The 20,009-nt window shown below is 38.9% G+C and overlaps 1 protein-coding gene across 6 annotated transcripts in view; it reads right to left on the reverse strand.

The window, feature by feature from the left end:
• Positions 1-2,956: 2,956 nt before the first annotated feature.
• The window catches only part of dock9b (dedicator of cytokinesis 9b), a 54,597-nt gene continuing 37,544 nt past the window's right edge, over positions 2,957-20,009 (reverse strand). For 3 of the 6 annotated variants that reach the window (XM_074626551.1, XM_074626550.1, XM_074626548.1), the window contains 32 exons: positions 19,457-19,543; positions 19,264-19,353; positions 18,427-18,542; positions 17,996-18,065; positions 17,761-17,886; positions 17,574-17,645; positions 17,330-17,476; positions 17,065-17,148; positions 16,851-16,962; positions 16,584-16,762; positions 16,360-16,467; positions 16,071-16,182; positions 15,095-15,225; positions 13,550-13,664; positions 13,394-13,460; positions 13,263-13,310; positions 12,407-12,543; positions 11,979-12,094; positions 11,757-11,894; positions 11,256-11,438; positions 11,054-11,167; positions 10,147-10,362; positions 9,981-10,038; positions 9,076-9,182; positions 8,328-8,450; positions 7,975-8,088; positions 6,536-6,682; positions 6,184-6,394; positions 5,619-5,809; positions 5,437-5,537; positions 5,052-5,190; positions 2,957-4,053 (listed from right to left, as the gene is read on the reverse strand). In XM_074626551.1, the coding sequence (XP_074482652.1) occupies positions 3,937-4,053; positions 5,052-5,190; positions 5,437-5,537; positions 5,619-5,809; positions 6,184-6,394; positions 6,536-6,682; positions 7,975-8,088; positions 8,328-8,450; positions 9,076-9,182; positions 9,981-10,038; positions 10,147-10,362; positions 11,054-11,167; positions 11,256-11,438; positions 11,757-11,894; positions 11,979-12,094; positions 12,407-12,543; positions 13,263-13,310; positions 13,394-13,460; positions 13,550-13,664; positions 15,095-15,225; positions 16,071-16,182; positions 16,360-16,467; positions 16,584-16,762; positions 16,851-16,962; positions 17,065-17,148; positions 17,330-17,476; positions 17,574-17,645; positions 17,761-17,886; positions 17,996-18,065; positions 18,427-18,542; positions 19,264-19,353; positions 19,457-19,543 (3,876 nt within the window). In that variant the 3' untranslated portion in view covers positions 2,957-3,936. Of the gene's footprint in view, positions 4,054-5,051; positions 5,191-5,436; positions 5,538-5,618; positions 5,810-6,183; positions 6,395-6,535; positions 6,683-7,974; positions 8,089-8,327; positions 8,451-9,075; positions 9,183-9,980; positions 10,039-10,146; positions 10,363-11,053; positions 11,168-11,255; positions 11,439-11,756; positions 11,895-11,978; positions 12,095-12,406; positions 12,544-13,262; positions 13,311-13,393; positions 13,461-13,549; positions 13,665-15,094; positions 15,226-16,070; positions 16,183-16,359; positions 16,468-16,583; positions 16,763-16,850; positions 16,963-17,064; positions 17,149-17,329; positions 17,477-17,573; positions 17,646-17,760; positions 17,887-17,995; positions 18,066-18,426; positions 18,543-19,263; positions 19,354-19,456; positions 19,544-20,009 lie in introns of those variants that run through there. The other 3 variants (XM_074626549.1, XM_074626552.1, XR_012592863.1) reach the window with 3 other exon arrangements.

Raw genomic sequence — 20,009 nt, forward strand, 5'->3', positions numbered from 1 at the left:
AGCTCTCTCTGTACAGCGAATATCTGTGTCATCTATCTCTGTACAGTGAATATCTTTGTTCCAGCTCTCTCTGTACAGCGAATATCTGTGTTGTCTATCTTTGTACAGTGAATATCTTTGTACAGATGAAACAAAGATATTCACTGTAAAAAAGATATGTGACACAAAAATATTCACTGTTTCCTCTATTTATGAGATATTTTTCTTATACTTATGAGATAGTTTTCTTGTATTCATGGGATAGTTTTCTTATATTTATGAGATATTTTTCTTATATTTATGAGATAGTTTTCTCATAATTATGAGATAGTTTTCTCATAATTATGAGATATTTCTCTTATATTTATGAGATAGTTTTCTTGTATTCATGGGATAGTTTTCTTATATTTATGAGATGGTTTTCTCATAATTATGAGATATTTCTCTTATATTTATGAGATAGTTTTCTTGTATTCATGAGATAGTTTTCTTATATTTATGAGATGGTTTTCTCATAATTATGAGATATTTCTCTTATATTTATGAGATAGTTTTCTTGTATTCATGGGATAGTTTTCTTATATTTATGAGATGGTTTTCTCATAATTATGAGATATTTTTCTTATAATTATGAGATAGTTTTCTTGTATTCATGGGATAGTTTTCTTATATTTATGAGATATTTTTCTTATATTTATGAGATAGTTTTCTCATAATTATGAGATATTTCTCTTATATTTATGAGATAGTTTTCTTGTATTCATGGGATAGTTTTCTTATATTTATGAGATGGTTTTCTCATAATTATGAGATATTTTTCTTATAATTATGAGATAGTTTTCTTGTATTCATGGGATAGTTTTCTTATATTTATGAGATGGTTTTCTCATAATTATGAGACATGTTTCTCATAATTATGAGATATTTCCTTATACTTCATCTATCTATCTCTGTACAGTGAATATCTTTGTTCCAGCTCTCTCTGTACAGCGAATATCTGTGTTGTCTATCTTTGTACAGTGAATATCTTTGTACAGATGAAACAAAGATATTCACTGTAAAAAAGATATGTGACACAAAAATATTCACTGTTTCTTCTATTTATGAGATATTTTTCTTATAATTATGAGATAGTTTTCTTGTATTCATGGGATAGTTTTCTTATATTTATGAGATAGTTTTCTCATAATTATGAGATATTTTTCTCATAATTATGAGATATTTTTCTTATAATTATGAGATAGTCTTCTTGTATTCATGGGATAGTTTTCTTATATTTATGAGATGGTTTTCTCATAATTATGAGACATGTTTCTCATAATTATGAGATATTTTCTTATACTTCATCTATCTATCTCTGTACAGTGAATATCTTTGTGTCATCTATCTCTGTACAGTGAATATCTTTGTGTCATCTATCTCTGTACAGTGAATATCTTTGTGTCATCTATCTCTGTACAGTGAATATCTTTGTGTCATCTATCTCTGTACAGTGAATATCTTTGTTCCAGCTCTCTCTGTACAGCGAATATCTGTGTTGTCTATCTTTGTACAGTGAATATCTTTGTACAGATGAAACAAAGATATTCACTGTAAAAAAGATATGTGACACAAAAATATTCACTGTTTCTTCTATTTATGAGATATTTTTCTTATACTTATGATAGTTTTCTTGTATTCATGAGATAGTTTTCTCATAATTATGAGATATTTTTCTTTTATTCATGAGATAGTTTTCTCATAATTATGAGATATTTTTCTTTTATTCATGAGATAGTTTTCTCATAATTATGAGATATTTTTCTTTTATTCATGAGATAGTTTTCTCATAATTATGAGATATTTTTCTTATATTCATGAGATAGTTTTCTCATAATTATGAGATATTTTTCTTTTATTCATGATAGTTTTCTCATAATTATGAGATATTTTTCTTTTATTCATGATAGTTTTCTCATAATTATGAGATATTTTTCTTATATTTATGATAGTTTTCTTGTATTCATGGGATAGTTTTCTTATATTTATGAGATAGTTTTCTCCTAATTATGAGATATTTTTCTTATATTTATGAGATAGTTTTCTTGTATTCATGGGATAGTTTTCTTATATTGATGAGATAGTTTTCTTGTATTCATGGGATAGTTTTCTTATATTTTCTCATGAGAAAGATATGACAGATATGACACAAAGATATTGACTGTACAAAGATAGATGACACAAATATATTCACTGTACAAAGATATGTGACACAAAGATATTCACTGTACAACGATAGATGACACAGATATTTACTGTTTCTTGTATTTATGAGATGGTTTTCTCATAATTATGAGATATGTTTCTTATATTTATGAGATGGTTTTCTTGTATTCATGAGATATTTTTTTATATTTATGAGTTTTCTCATGAGAAAAATATCTCATAATTATGAGAAAACTATCTCATGAATATAAAAAAATATCTCATAATTATGAGAAAATATCTCATAAATATAAGAAAACCGTCTCATAAATATTAGGAAAAAAATCTGATTAAGAAAAATATCTCAATGACCTATGATATCATTCTAAGTTGGCTCTTCAAAATAAAATTATTATGAACATTGCAATTATTTCTAACTGATAATGCAAAGTATCATCAATGTACAGTATAAATACAGCATACAGTATAAGTGAACAATATTTTAAATTTCCCCATAGTAACATGCAGCCAAACGGTATATCAGCCATTCATCCGGAGTCACTCATCTTCTGTATTTGACTAAAAGTAATTCCCCTCTGTGTTTACACTGGCCAGCAGGCCTTTAGCTTTACTGACGGTTGGGAGTCTGTAGCTTCTGCTTCACAGATAAGAGACAGCTTGGAGTTTTATCTGGAACAAGAACAGGGGATCATTACAAACTTTCAACGTGGACCTGCAAAATCTTTGTTTTAGTAGGTGAACATACAAAAGCAAGGCATGGAAGAAGGTATTATTACAGTTTTTATTTATTTATTTATAAGTCTTAAACATATTTACATGAGCAGTCATTAAGTAAAAATGTTTTTTTTAAATCTTACCTCACAGATAATAAAAGGCATCTACATGACAGACAAAGAAACAATAGGGGGTAGATTACAATTGTCCTCGTCTTGCCTTGCACAGTCTTTTTCTAATGTCTTTGGCAAGAGTGGTTTTCTGTGCAGTAGGTAGCCTTGGTAATAATAGAAAATATTGCACACTTCTTTTTTTTTTTCTTTACAGAAAATAGGTTAAAACATTGCGGTTCACTTGGCTTAAGACAGTTTTCTATATACACGTCCATTGGCCTAAAATAGAGTGAATAATTCTTTCAAAATGGTGAGATAAAAGATAAACTCTGATGCTTCTGGACTGCGCAAGAAAAACAAATGCATCTGCTGTAACAATGGAAAAGAATAGAAAATGTTAAAAAATACTGCTGAAGAATGTATGTACGGTTACAGCAGCTGCATTTATCTCCATTAAAAACTTTCTTGAAGCGCTCTCTCTTACAAACATTGTACATAAATGGGAGCCCTACAGTTAAAAAAACAGATAGACTTGGGTCTAATGCAAATACTGAAGCGTTTGTTGCAACATCCCTCGGGTGGAGTTTAAGACAATTAAGAAAACATCATGTTGTCAGTCACAGTATTTGATACACACTTGCTGTGCTTAACCTCAACTTACATAGGATAAAACAAACTATACAAAATGATAAATGACCCAAAACTGGCAATAAGTCGATCGTATTGACTGGAGTCTCCATAGGAAACAAGAACAATGGGCTGATAACTGATAACAGAGAGTGAACGCCACGTTTTCCAGCTCATGAGTGATGAAAAATACCAACGGATGATGGCTTCAGGTAGCGTTTAGGTACGTGTCCTTATTTGTTCGTCTTGACTGACATTAGTGGTGAAGAAGGCATGAGTCTGGTGTGAAACATCTGTATCAGAGTATGGTGGTGGAGCCATGCGGGTTGGCACTGGTTGGTGTGCCGCTGATGGCGTTGAAGATGCCCATCGAGTCGGACAGAGTGCTCCTTGTGCCGTCTTCCACTGGGTTTATCTAGACAAAAAAATGTTAATTAGGAAGATTAGGAAAGGTATTTATTTGATCTTGTTTAAAAATGAAAAAGCACACATGCATGTTAAAGAGGACCTATTATGCTTTTTCCCTTTCCTTTAGTGTGTTATATAGTTTTTTGTGCATATAAAAAGGTCTGTTACAAAGCCCAAAGTCCACGCCAAAGGGAGTTACTCTCCCCTCCACAGAAACATCTGCTCCTGATCTGCCTGAAACGCCTCGCTTGAAGTCCCGCCTTTTCTTCCATAACGTGGTGATGTCACAAAGTTACACATTTGTATAATGACTGGTTTGGCACGACCCCAAACAAGCGTTTTTTTAACATTAAAGCACATAAATATGTTGTAGTAGAAACCCAAAATACAAAATGCACCTGAAAATAAGCATAATAGGTCCCCTTTAATTTAAGTTTAGGGACTGTAGGAAAATTATTTGAGGTGGATGATTATGTATTTTTTTTTTTTTTGCTGAAGGCAGGGTAGTCTAAATTTTTGGGGGACTTTTTCTCATCCCAGATTTACATTTTAAGTCATTCTTCCCTTATGAAATTATTTGAAAAACCCTACCCATCCTAATAATTTGCATGCAGTCCTTTACTATCCCTCTATGGAGTACAACAATGACAAAAGCAGCATTACCATCCAATCTGCTCAGGCCAGCACAAAGAGAGCAGGAGATAGGAGACATGGTTAGTAAAAGAGCAGAAGACTGCAGCAGTGGGCATCATCAGTAAGTCATTGAAGAAGAATAAACACGGGCACATAGAAGTAGCTAATACAAATGAAGTAAGACAGACCAATAAATGTAAAAAGTAGAAATAAAATACAACATAAATACAAGAAAACAGTAAATATGGTACAGTAGTAAATATAAAAAATAATAATCAGCTGAATTTATTAAACAGGAACCTCGTTGGTGTTGGGATTTCATTTTGATTAGTCACTCAGGTGATCATGGTCTACCGATTTTTGGGTTCCTACCTGTTCATGCATGATGTTGGACAGCTCCCTGGTCAGGTCCCTGTAGTTGGCCTTCATCTCATCATGATACTCCTGCTGGTCCTCTTTGATCAGCCTCTCGTTCACTCCCAGCGCCTGACCGCAGGCGTCCACGAACTGCCTGAGGAGAGACGCAACAGCATATTAGTGCCAATTAAAACTTTTGTGAAGATACAAGCAGAGAATAGGAAGTGAAAAGCAACGTGGGGGGGCCATATTTCCATAGTCATTAGACTGATGAGCCGGGCAGTCATTCATCCTTTATGCTCAAAACACAACAACAAGACTTAGCGCCACTAACTGTTTATCTTGACGGAAGAGACGTTGTAGTTTTGCATATGCAAATGTTCCAGTCATTGATAAGTACCTGAACACCTCTTTGAGCTGTTTGACCTTGTTGTCGGGGTTCTTCTTGGCACTACTGTCGTCGAGGAAGGCTCTGGCGTACGCGAGAGGACCGGCGTTGACCTGGAGAAAAAAAAAGGTCAAAGATCATGAATCCCACTGAAGTGATACGATTTACAACAGCGTGACCTCGCCGTGCCGTACCTGGACGCTGATGCTGCCCTGCAGTTTGAGCTGCAGGCGGATCATGTCCACCTCGGAGGCCGAGCACAGCAGACGCAGCTCGGCCACCTTGGCGCTCATCTCGTCTATGGCCACCTCGATGGGGCTCATGTCGGTCTGGTGCTGGTACATGACCGCTATACGCTTCTTCACGTAGGGGAAACAGTGGGTGGCTGGATGGGAATGAAAAAAATAGGACATAAATCATGCTTAAATTGGAGACGTGTTGTGTCTCCGTGGTAACATTCATAATCAGGATATTAACCATGTTGCACCGTGTCACAACTCCCTATCAGTCAGCGTGATTATTAACAAGGCAAGATAACACCTGAACTTTGGGATTAAGTGGACGGTACAGTAATAAACCTCCCAGGGTGTTATCTGATTATCGTTAACAATCGAAAAACAATAACAGATGGCAACCAGGAAGATATGCTTCCTGACATTGCTACGGTGATAAGGCTGGCTGGAAACACTTGTTTTGTTTCTTCATTCCACATTTTATCCTGCCGCGATGACGAAGCGTTTTCATCGGCGCGTGACCTACTGGTGAGGACGGTCCGCCGTTTGCACTGCTCCTCCACCCCGCCCTGCTTCTTGCCCGACACCGTGAACGGCGTCTCGAACACGAAGCGCCGGATGTTGTGGCTCTTCTCGAAGTCGGTCTTCCTGTCCTCCAGCTCTTTGTCGTCTAGGTGGGGCGTGACGTGGGTCACCTGGATGTAGGCGTACTTGGAGTCCAGGTCTTTCGGGTTCACCTGTTAGTGCACAAAGACATTCTACTCAAACATAGATAGCTGTAAAATACCAGGCTTTTAATTGATGAGGTTTTGTATGGACTTCAGGGTCTACCATTTACCGTCATAGTCATATAAACACACACAGGAATGGGATCCCACCTTGCCAGAGTCCTGAATGATCTTGACGTTCTCCTGACCAAACTTGTCGGAGTAGAGCTTCAGGAGCCTCTGGGAAATCTCAGACAGCGGCGTGAACTTTGGCTCCTTGTAGATGTATTCCTTTCCATCTTCATCCTCAAAGAAGCCCTGTGGAGGAGAGGAAGGAAGTCAAGTGTGTGCTCATGAACTCTGGGTCATTTTATCACCCGTAGCTGGGATAAGTCAAACCTTGAAGAAGACGGTTATCACCTGCCAACTTGATACATTTTTTGCCATTTTCAATGATTTTTTTTATGTGAAAACTAAATAAACTACTTTACAAGAGGAGTTCTTTTTCAAGATTTGACAACTTGTGACCTATAAAGATTAAAAAAACATTTCTGACTCAGTACATAGAGTACAGACAAACAAAATACTACCCAGAGACATATGGCACACCACATCTGAGTGAGGTACTATATACGAAAGCTACTGAAAAGGCTATGGAAGCCCTGGGAGGCAAGTGAGGAAAAAAAAATTTGGCAATCCATTTTTTAAGTCTGATCCAAAAGTAACATAGATAAATTATCCTGGCAAAACTTTTTATTTTCACCTGGTAAAACTTTTTTTTCATCTGTTTTCACAGGTAAAAAAAAAAAAAAAAAAAACAGAAAAATTATCCTGGCATAACTTTTTTTTCACCTGGTAAAACTCTTTTCCCCACGTGTTTTACAGATGAGAAAAGATTTAAGTAACTAAGAATTATCCTGGAAAAACAGGTGAAAAAAGTTCACAATTTAAACTTTAAACTTAAAAAATGGATCACCAGAATTTTTTTTTCCACTGGCCTCTCAGGGCTTCCGTAAAGGACAACCAATCAAACAAAGAAACACAAACATACAATAACTTTGGTGAATAAAAATCCAACACCGCATGCTAAGTTAAAAAAAAAACACCCAAAAATAAAGAAAAGAGAGAAAATATCAGACATGCAAACATCTGATCACCTCATAAACATTATTTTATTCAAGCATATGTAACAGCTACTCAGTCGTGTCTCTAAGGAAAAGTACACAGACGTGTGTGGGTGGAAACAGGCCAGTATAATCACTGAAGGGGGGGGGAGTCCCAGAGGTTAAATGACTGATCAAGGGAAAGCTTATGCCGCAATATCTGCATTTAACTGATATTTGCCACTAATTTGATCAGCCCTCAAACGATATAATAATAATGCAAGGACATGGAAGAGCACACCAGGCCAACACACCCAGTTAAACCTTTACACACTTACCGCAGCCTTGGAGGGGGCGGAGAAAAAAAGAGAAATCTCTATTAAAAAGATACAATTCAATAGATAACATCTTGCTTATATGAAGAGTTTGGACTGCATTTATGCTGAGAAAAACACAGCTTTATTACTGTATTATATTGTTTTTTCTTTTGGAAACTCGGCCCCTTACCTGTCCAAAGAAGGCCACTCTGAAGTATGTGCCCAACAGTCTTTTGCCAGAATGCATCACCTCCATCACTTTGGTATAGGCACGGTGGAGGGTGTCATACAGGTGAGTCAGTTTCTGTTCCACAAAAGAACACGAGGAGAGAAAAGAATGACTTTTTAATAACTTTAATAAGTCAGTTATGCATTTTTTTTGTCCTTAAAAGCACTGAAAACATAATAAATAGAATAGCATTACGGATCTATAGCAGGGTTATTGTTAATACTTTTTAAATCTAAGCTGTACAGCATGTTCTCTGGCAGCTTTATGTAATGATGACTCTACTCTGACCCCTGATCCATCACTGTGCAGTTTACCTCGAAGTCTCTGCGCTGCTCGTAGATGGGAATGATGAGCCTGTAGACGTCGGCGATGAGCTCATAACGCTCCGCCTTCCAGAGGCCATCGGCACACTCCTCCAACAGCTCCATCAGCACCTCCTGGACACGCACATGAATACATTTTGGCTCAGAATATTTAATTGCTGCAAAGCGGGACATTTCTGTTTGTCTAGGCGGCTATAGCAAGCTTAAACTGAGCATGGTGTTCCTGTAAAGACAGCAGACGTGGGAGGAAATGGATCTATCATCTCCTTTTTTTTTATTGGGGGATGAGTCCAGCTCGTAAAGACGAAAAGGTTAGAAGGTAAAAGCGTTTTTTCATTGCTTGCAGATCTGTTGACCGACTCATAAAAGCTCACACATTCTCTCGCCGTCGCATTCAATTTTACCGGGTTATCAGAGATCTGGTCTCAGGCCTCTGTGTCAACAAGCCACTGTCCTTGAACAAGAATCCCCGAACACCTCTAGGAGCCCTTGTCAGATTTCCCAAGGCTGCTCAGTGATTTTCTACGTGATTATTAACACCAAGCCCTGTGTCAAAGTCTACAGCGCTGCCATAGTCTACTAACAGAGCAATAGATACTCTTAACAGAGATAAGAGCTCTTCTAGACAGTCATTATAAGACACGTGATGCCAATGAGGAACTTCCAAAACATCCTAAATGCCAGGTCAACACAGTGGCACTGGCAGATATTCAAAGCACGGTGGAAAATCTCCCAATACCTCATTGAAGTGAACGTCCTGCATCCCCACGTCCTCCATCATGGCCGCTTCCTCGTCGATGTTCGGAGTGGTGACGCGGAAAGCCGAGCAGCCCTGCCTGAACATGCCTAGCACGCAGACACAGAACCAACATGAGTGACATTTTCGTTTTATTCCCTCGACGTTAACAAAATTCTACGTCGTAAAACATCATTGTAAGTGGAAGAATTAAAGGGATAGTTCGGGTGTTTTGAAGTGGGGGTTGTGTCAAGTGTATTATCTACAGTAGATAACGGTAAACTGACGCTTCCAATTTACACAATAAGGCTATGTATGATGCCTCATGTGCTGAGTTCTCTAAAGGAAAGGAGGTCTGAGGGGAGTTCAACCCACTCTGAAACACTCTGACATATGATATGTGAAGAAACATGAGAGGGGATCTTATCTAGGGAGTGTTTTCAACACGGGAATGAACGGATGACCCTTGGACGAGTGCTCAGGTGGAAGATGAAGTGTGTGGCACACACGTACATATATATATATATATATATAGAGAGTTAAATGAAGTAAATAAATTACCCATAAGTTACCCTTCACTTGCAAATAAATCCTCAAATATATCTTTCTAATTGTTGCTGGTGAACTGATTTACTGCAGTGTAGTCATACAAAATGAGAAGGAATCTGCATTAATTAATTAGTTTTGATATGTGTAAGATATAAATAATTTTATTACTGTGCTTAATCTATCCTCAGTACACAACATGTGAATCAAATCAATTTTATTGCATGTGTTTAACGGTTATTCCAAGGTAATCTTCTTCTACTGTGTTAACCATTATATGGCCTCTGTTAATTGGGATTATAAAAATGCTGGTTAGTTATCGTAAAAAGTATGCACACTTTTACTGTATATCCTCGACTCACCTTTCCTCCACAGGTACTCGGCTACCAAGGCCGCAACGTGCACGAAACACATGGCTGCCTACAGGTGGAGTAGACAAACAGTCACAGGTTAGCACAAAAAGTGAAATGTGCCTTTAAAAACTGAGATTAAAAATGTAGAAATAAAAAAATAAATAAAAAAAAATACCTCTGACAGATCTCCGTTCTTGTTGTGGATGCGAGCCATGCTGTCCAGCCAGGTCTTGCGGAGCTCGGGTGTGCTGGTGTAGGACTTGGCCAAGCTGTACTGGAGGTCCACCAGCATCTCCGGGTCGTTCTCGTGCTCCTTCATCTGCTCCGTGGCCATCAGAACCGTCCTGATGCGCTTCGTCAGGTCCTTCACGTCTGATGGAAATGCTGTGTGCTACAATAATAAATACAGTAGTTCTGTATTAATGATTTTGCTTTTAATAGCAAAAATAATATTTATAGTTTCGTGATTAAAGCCGCAACCTTTGTTTTTTTTCAATTTATTTATTCATTTATATCTGGTTTGTTGTTCTTTTGTGTACGGAAGCCCGGAGAGGCAAGTGAGAAAAAAAAATTCTGGTGACCCATTTTCTACGTCAGATTTAATTGTTTTCTCGAAAAAAAAAAAGTTTTGCCGGGATAATCTTTCTAACGTCCATAAAAATAATTAATCAGTAAAAAAGTGGAGAAAAAAAGAACTGCCAGGATAATAAAAAATAATATTAATAATAATAATTTGTGAAAACAGGTGAAAAAAAAAGTTTTTGTGCGTTTTTGTAATACTCATTTTGGCCACAATGAGTATTACAAAAAAAAAATCACCTGCCAAAACCTTTTTTTTCACCTGTTTTCACAGATGGAAAAAAGTAATTTAGAAGAATTATGTTCTTAAGTCATACACACAGGAGAGAAAACAATTTAGATCAGACTTAGAAAATGGATCACTGGATTTATTTTTTCTCACTGGCCTCTCAGGGCTTCCGTACCTGTGTGTTGAGTTGATGCAATAAAAAATGTCCAGGATTACTACTCTAAACAAGGTATGTTGATGGCTTGATCAAGTGTGTCTCATCACTACCCCTCACCTTGATGCTCTTGTCACTGTTGGCACAGTTGTTAATGATGGAGAGAGACTGCTGGAAACGGGTACCGCCGATGCCGATGACATCAGCAATCAGCTGACTGACAGCGATTACCACCTGGGCGAATAGAAAGTAGGAACAAACAATCAATACTACACTAATGCATGACCTACAAGCACATGGTTTTTATACTTGGGACACATACCTGCAGGTGTGTTCGTACAAAAGACTTGCGTCCGGTGTAGTCGAAGTTGCTTTTCATGAGGAAGTAGAGAAGATGGGCGGCGTCGCTGCGGATGGAGCTCAGCTTGGAGTTACAGCACTTGAGGATTTCGTAGCATAGAGAGGCACACATGTCGGCCCGGCCGTCGAAGAAGGTACAGGGGAACTGGAGGACACGTGGGGAGAGAGACGGGATGTAATGTAGGACAAATGGAAATCTAACTATAAAGCCAGGAATCTCTGTCTGTGTGTCCTTCGCATATCTGGAGAACCGCTCATCCAATCAACTTCACACTTGGCAGGTGTATTGTTGGGGACCCAAGGGAGTGCAGTGTCGAATTTGGTGCAATTTGGAGACATTCAATATGAATAAAGTTTGAATAAACAAGCACACAGAGCTGTGGGGGGAAACCAGAGCCCCCGGAGAAAACCCTGCCTTAAAAGTGTGATTTAATGGGGTGTTTAAACAGAGAAAGGGAGACACCTTGTAGATGAAGGTCCTGAGTGAGGTGAAGACCTGCTTGAGGGCGGCCTCGGACTGAGGGATCTGCAGGAAGCACAGATGGACCTGGAACACTTTCTTCATCAGGGGGTTGTGACCATGATCTGAATTGAGCTGAATCTGAGGACGCAGCAGAGCGTAAGAACCAACCAACCAACCGCAAATGTGATTAAGATGCAAAATGTCACGGCAGTTTGTATTGACCTTAAATCCCATGATGAAGATGCTGAGTGTGTCCAGCACCGTCAGACAGACCTCTGTGGACACATTGGCCTCCAGCAGGCACTGGCTGCTCACGTCTGCTTCCGTGTGAGAGTACACTGCACGGAAAAGCACAAACTCATGGTCACCGTTAAGAGATATCGCTTTATTAGAGCAATAAATCAATAGCAGCACATCATCTGCTTGATTAGGCTGTTAATCAATACCAATGACTCAATGCATATTTGCCAAGTACTTATATTCCTGCTTGTGTATGGAAGGAGATAAGCTGTCGTTGTTATTGCAACTCTGACTGGCTGCCAGTAGAGGTCAGTAAAGGGCAGATTAAATGATGCCCCGTGATATGAAGTTATCAGATTTATGGTAAAAGTCCTACTCTATATAAATCAAGGCAGGATAGGAAGGCTTACTGTTGTTGAAGGTGTGAGCGTTCTCCAGAGTTCCCAGCTGCTGAAGGCGGGCGTGCAAGATCCCCGCCCTGTTACGAGACACAGGCAGAGTCAGAGACTTCCTGTCTGGCGCTACAGGCCCCGCCCCCTCCTGGCTCCTGTTGGCAGAAGAGAAATAACCATTACCGGTAAGTTTGGATGTCAATTAAACTACAGCTTCAAGACAGCGAAGCTAATACATAGATAAAGATGGTCTGAAACTTATACAATTCAAGGTCTTACACAGATTTAATTTTTCAAAATCTCGACGATCTGAAATCCATAAAAACATTGTAGACCAAGGTGACAGATATTACGCTTCCTCTTGTAGCCTGAGTCGTGTTTTTCTTTTGTCCCAGACTACATAAATTCTGGAGTGATTATTTTATGATCTTGACAAAAGTTCTGGGAAAGATTTGCCAAATTTTTTTTGTATTCCCAATAAAAAGATGAATAAAAAAGAGGCACAAAAGGATCAGATGAAATGACGAAACACAGCAATAGAAAGAAACACAGCAGATAAATGAATGGAAAATGGTTTTAAAACTGAAACAAATGGCAGCATTTAATTAAGCAAAGTGAAAGAAAAAGACAGCAGAAGTCTTACCCATGCAGGAGGGGCCCGGGGCCGCGACATTAACCACAAAACAACTTGCCAGCATTGTTAAAGAAGAGAAAACAAACCAAGAGGCAAGGGGTTAAAAGATTCATTAAGGCCGGTGTTTGCAAGTCAGAGCCATATTATTGCATAGATGATGAACATAATTAGTGTCAGTTCAAGAATCAGCTCATAAATTCAGTGTAAAAATGGCATCATTTATGTCTTTGAACACTCTACCTGACGATGAATCTCTTCCCCATGTATCTAAACTGATGAAGGCAGACTCTGCAGGACAAACACAAGTCAGTCAGAGAGCAATACTAAAATCAAGACCTTGCATTCACAAGGCTGTAAAGTTCTGTACTTACTCTATCAATGTAAAGAAGTCCGTCAGTTCTAAGGGAGCTGCTTTGTTCCAGTATGAAAAAAGGGCCTCTGAGGTGATGAAATGGTAAGAAAAGATTACTACCATCGTATGAACTTGTGTCAAAATCCAGCACAACGACTGAGACGGGCTCTCCTACCTTCTGACATGCTCTTGAGGATATGCAGAAAGCACATGAGCAGGTTTTTGATCTCGTCTCGGTCCAGTTTGTCGCAGCGCAGCACGGTGCTGCCCAGAGCCGACGCACACTGGTTCTGATGCACAAATGAAAGAGGTGTTATCGGGCGCAGAGTTGCAGAGAAATCGAAACTTGAAAGAGATAAAGAACATCACTCAAACAAGAAGAAACTTCAGAGATGAGAAATGTCAAGTGTTTTCCTGGGAGGGGAAAACACTTCTGCTGCAGCAGCTCTGTGCTTCCAGATAGCAACATCAAGAGCAGGTTTGAGGAAACACATTTACAGTTACACTACAGCATCTGAGAGATAACTGAAAAAAGGACTAAGAGTCAGCGGTCAGCTCAACAACCGCATCGGTAAAAGCACACACACTCCACTCAGAAGAGAAGACTAGTGGGAGGATTTTGGACGTATTGTACAGTCTCTTTGTAGTCATTTTGCTTCTCATTTTGGTCGTTTTGCATCTCTTTGTAGTTGTTTTGTGTCTGTTTATGGTTGTTTTGCGTCTCTTTTTGGTTGTTTTGTGTCTGTTTATGATTGTTTTGCATCTCTTTTTGGTTGTTTTGTGTCTCTTTATGGTTGTTTTGCGTCTCTTTTTGGTTGTTTTGTGTCTCTTTATGGTTGTTTTGCATCTCTTTGTAGTTGTTTTGTGTCTCTTTATGGTTGTTTTGCATCTCTTTTTGGTTGTTTTTTGTCTCTTTTTGGTTGTTTTGTGTCTCTTAATGGTTGTTTTGCATCTCTTTGTCGTCGTTTTGTCTGTTTTGCATCTCTTTTTGGTCGTTTTGTGTCTCTTTATCTTTTTTTTGCATCTCTTTGTAGTTGTTTTGCATCTGTTTTTGGTTGTTTTGCATCAATTTGTTCTTGTTTTTCTTCTCTTATTGGTCACTTTTTAGTAGTTTTGCATCTCATTGTAGTCGTTTTGTGTCTCTTTTTCATAATTTTGTGTCTCTTTTTGGTCGATTTGCATGTCATTGTAGTCATTTTGTATCTCTTTGTACCAAGATCTGGTTTACTGAATCATAACAAATCAGAAATGTGCTGTACAATTGTGACCAAAAGTCTCTGGTGGAGAGCTCACAAAGGTCAAACAGAATACTTGTATAGGTATGTTTTCCTCATCCACCCTCTGGCCTGCAGCTTGTTTGTCATTATCACTGTCACTGTCCTGCAGCAAGTCAGGCAGGGGCACAGAGAGGAGGGAGAAGTCCATGGTGACCCGCTTGGTCGCACGGTTCAGAGGTGGGACTCTGTCCTTGGGGTCCAGAGGGAGAGGGGGCACGTTGACCGAGTGCCTCCTGGTAAATCTCTCCTTTGGGTGGGAAGTTACAGAGCAAGGAGAAGGGGTGAGGGAGCTCTAAAGGAGGAGGGGGTGGGAGGAGAGCGTGGATGTCCCAGAGTAAAGATTTATGGAATTGCTGTGCAAACTATCAACCTTAACCCTCATGTGTGTTTTGTTGACATTGACTTTACTTTCATTACACAAAGCAAATTATTCAAGTATCTACCTTCTCCAGGGAGTTGGTCTTGTCACTGCTCTTGTCCAGCAGGCTGTTTCCAGAGTCGGTGGAGACCAGAGAGCCTCTGGAGTCTGCATGGTGAACTGAGCTGACGTTGGGAGTGGAGCTGTGAGGGGAGGCTGCAGGGATAGAGCACAAAATACACTCAGGATTAAATCTACAGTGTACTAGTTAACATACAGAAGAGCATATATTTATATATGCTGCCAAGTTAAAGATCGCAAAAACAACATGGAAAATGAGGCAAGACAGAGTAAAGGGATGTTAGCTTTATGATGCACTTTGAAAATGATGATTAAGTTTCAGCTTTAAAATGTCACCAGAAAGTAATAACCCAGGTAGAGTCATGGACGGATTATGAGACAATAGGCCCCTGGAAACAGACATATAATGGGCACCCACCCCTCCTACATTAGAACAAGAGCAAAAGATGCAAAGAGACATGTTTTTGCTCGTTTTGCATCTCTTTTAAATCATTTTGCATCTCTTTGTAGTTGTTTTGTGTCTTGTCGTGGTAGTTTTGCGTCTCTGTGGAAGTTTTGCATCCCTTTTTGGTAGTTTTGCAACTCTTTAAGGTAATTTTGCATTTCTTTGTAGTCATTTTGTGTACCTTTGTTGTCGTTTTGCATCTCTTGGTGGATATTTTGTGTCTCAATTCAATTGTTTGGTGTTTCGTTTTGGTATTTTTGCATCTCTTTTTGGTAGTTTGCGTCTCTAGGGAAGATTTGCGTCTCTTTTTGGTAGTTTTGCATGTCTTTGTGACTTCCCAACAAGAAATGTAGCAGTAACTTCAAACAGGGGCTCTGTCCCAGAGGCCCAGTAGACCCATTCAGTAATCCGTCCATGTGTGCAGCAGATCTTTGAGAGAACATTTTGCTTATTATGAAAATTTACGAGAGAATTCCAGCTACATTAGCTCTACTCCTACGCTCATTTATGGTAAGATAGTGGAGTGAGGATTTACCTGTTCCAGAGATGACTCCAAACACATCTTTGTGGAGAGCATTTTCTATGCAGCTCCCAGGTTTCTGAGGGGTCACCATGGAGTTGGGGACCAGAGAGTCCTCCCTTGCATTCTGGGACAGAAAGATACAAAATGAGCTGGTTCAGCTTTGCAACAGAAACATTAATATTTCCTTGAAATATTCAAAAGAGTGACATGTTATGCTGATATTAACCCAATAATGAATGTTTTGAAGAGATGGCAGGTACAAGCTGCTATTCACTTTCCCACCACTAGGTGTCAGGCTTACATTGTGGTTGCTGAGGGGGGCGGCCTCCTTAATGTCAAGTCTGTAGACATTCTCCTGGAGCAAACCAAACAGAGGGAGGTAGAGGGTGGCGAGTCTGGCCTGCTGGCTCTGGAATGACACAGTAGATGCTCATGAGTCAAAAAGTGTGACCCTAAACCCAAATTAAAAATCATCTCTGGGAGTTCAATGTACAGCAGAAGGTGTTCGAGAGCTGTAGAACTCACTTTCGCAGCATAGCGGTCGTCAAACGTGTGTTTGATCATCAGCCCCTTGAGCACCTGGATGGCGATCTGACGGATCTCTCGGAACTCCTGAAGGGCGCCGCCCACCTCCCTCATCAGCAGACCCACCAGGAAGTGGTTTCGACAGAAGTCGTCAGTCAGAGAGTAGTCCAGCTGAAGATCTGACGTACGCATCAATCAACAGAACGTTCAAATTAAAGATACAGCGAGAACAGGAGGCAGAGAACAAGCAGAATATAAGTCATTTACCTTGGAACCTTTGAATTCTGCCTTTTCCAAAGGGCATGGGCAGATTGAGAGGGACAAAGTGCTCGTGGCTGCAAACGACCCGCAGGAACTCAAACTTGAATTCATACAAAGTCTAAAAGGAACACAAGAGAAAATGCATTTTAGGGGAGCTTTAAGTGAGCTTTAACTTCATGTTTAATGACTTGAATGAAACCATTAAATATGATCTGTTAACCTTGGGGTCTCCAGGCATAAAACAGTTCATGTAGTTGTTGATCTGCTTGAACATGAAGCCTCTGTCCATGAAGGTGAAGCAGCGCTGGGTGAAAAGGTGAGGGGAAACATTATAAATCCAGCTGAATTTTCTTTGAATTAAACCGAATCATTGTTTTAAATCAGGCTGATAAGGATGATTTATATGTATATATCTCTACCGACCCTAAACTCATCTACATATCAAAGGGCAGTACAGCATCGCAGGACCTGGGAGGAGTGCCAACCTTGATGAAAACTGCCAGGCTGTGGTTGGCATTGCGAGCCGCATCCAGGTTGTCCTTGTATTTCTGGGTGATGTGCGGCATCAGCATGTTCACCAGAGTCTCCACCGCATGGTAGAAGGTTGCTGAGAAACGTTGGTTCCTGGAGAGCTGGACGAGGAAGGGACAAGAAAAAAGAGGGGGAGAGGTTTAGGGCTCTGAGGGAAAGGGGTTCAAGAAAAGAAGAGAGGACTAAAACAAGACCTACCTTGACCTTCCCGCTCTCTATGAGATAATGAGCCATTGATTTCACCAGAGCTTCGAAGAAGTACCAGGAGTACTGCAACACAAACACAGTCACTGCGGGGAAAACTACCACCGGAAAGATAATTTACAAAAGTAACGTAACGTAACGTAACGTAACGTAACGTAACGTTGAAGGTAATAGTTACTACCTTCAGCAGCTTGTTGCTAGTCAAGAAGTCTGTGGATGGCTTGAGAATGGCTGTCATGGCTTTAGCCAGCTCCTCATGAACTGTTTTTACATTGGTGGAGGAATAAGGCTCCGGCTTAAACACAAACTGAGAGAAAAAAAAAAATCAGATTGTATCAAATTTACTTTCTACAGAAACACACAAATATCAGCAAAAATAAAATATAGTGCATAAATACATTGAGAAAAGACTGCACCTTGATATAAGATCTCAAGTAATGCTCAAGCCCTTCTTCGTGGCACTGCGCTACAACATGAACCATCACCCTGCAGAGAAACAGATAATGACACAGAAATATAAAAGAATAAGAAAGGAGGAAGAGAGGCTCGCCAGAAGGAACGAGCCAAAGATGGGGATTTCATTTATTCATTCTGAGGCACTAACACCTCATTTACACACTGCCTACAGAGCTTCAAAGACTAGACGCACACAACGGAGATATATATAAGACACATGCATGGAGTGTGCGAACCATAGGTGAGTGTCTAATGAGAGAAAGGATTCGGGCTATTAAACAGAAACAGGGAGATGAATCAGATGAAAGTGCTGTTATTATCATTTTCTATGGACCAAAAATATTGCTTTCTGCTGCTGGAAACAAGTTAAGTGTGTTTGTGTGTGTCTTGCCTGGTCACGTTGACAGCCACATCCTCGAGTGTGGCTCTGGTTAGCACGCAAAACAGCTGGTTGAGGATGGTGGGCAGAAAGTTAACCATTACATGACCCTCCATCGCATGGAGACTCTAGGAGAGAAGGGAGGGAAGTATGAAAAGAATGTAGAGAAGACTCTGGCTTGTCATGTTCCCTTAAATGCTAGATTACAAGATTGCATTTGATGAGGCGTGAACAAAAGGGTGTGTTCCTTATGGAGGACCCAACCTGCCAAAATCAAAAATGAATGAATAAATAAATAAATGACTCGGAAAATGAATAAATATGTCATTAAATGTAGCAAAAATCATTTAAAAAATAAATGTAGCCATTAACTATTAATAAAATGTGACATAAATTGATATTTCTGTTTTAATTTGCTTTATTTATTTATCTTTGTATTAATTACCTTTATAATGTATTTATTTTTATTAATTTTTAAATGTATTTATTAATTTTTGCATTTATTCTTTATATATTTATTTTTGCATTTAGTTTTTATTTATGTATTTATTCATTTTTAAATCTATTTCTTTATTTTTGCATTTAGTTTTTATTTATTCATTTATTTTGGCAGGTTCCATCCTAAATTGTTCCGGTTTATTTTTCATTTATTTTTCTATTTATATATTTATTTATTTTTATTAATTGTTAAATTTATTTATTTATTTTTGCATGTGTTTCTATTTATTTATTTATTTATATTTTTTGCATTTACTTTATATTTATTCATCTATTTTTTATTTTGGCAGGCTCCGTCCTCCATAGTTCCTGTGTTTTTCTTGGCGCATTAGAAACAAAAGGCCAGAATACCTTCAGGTATTTCACCAGCTCCCCCTCTGAAGCTTGTTCTGACATCTCCATGATTCGACAGTGGTGGAAGAAGTTATGCAAGTGCTGATCCTAAAAGAAACATATTATTGGAATACATATTTTATTTGCATTTTAAAATACATTATCCAAGGACAATGAGCAGGTGATAATAATGGATAAAACACGTATATACCTGAGTGTAAACTGTTGAAACGAGATGAGTTGAGACTTTGAACAGGGGTTTTCCTCCGTCGACCCATTTGATCTCCGAGCCAGAGTGCTGCAATGACAAGTGGGCAACAATTAATGCACTGGGTACTGAATAAATACGGCAATGTGTTGATTTATGCTCAGGCATAATTGACAAATGAGTGACAGTGTTTTGCCATATGGCTGCAGTGTGCAAGATAGACAGAATGAGACTTTTGTAAACTAGAGTTCTTTTCAACATATGTCCGACCAAATTACTGAGTTTATAGGCTCAATGTTAGCTCATTTTGAGAAAAGAGATTCTTACACAGGCAGTTTAATTTGAAATTAGCACTAAGCACAATGAGCCACTCTTGTCTACATATTAATTAAATGCACAATAAACCCATTAGCCTTGGTTCAAAGAAACAACACTGTTAGCTTTAATGGATTAGATTTTAATGCTGATCAGATTCCATGTGGAAGCCTGCTAAACCTCAGAAAGATCCCAATCCAATCATAGCTAATAAGATCTTTATCCTTTAACCACAAACTGC

The sequence above is a fragment of the Sebastes fasciatus genome, chromosome 24 (assembly GCF_043250625.1).
Source record: "Sebastes fasciatus isolate fSebFas1 chromosome 24, fSebFas1.pri, whole genome shotgun sequence".
NCBI lineage: Eukaryota > Metazoa > Chordata > Actinopteri > Perciformes > Sebastidae > Sebastes > Sebastes fasciatus.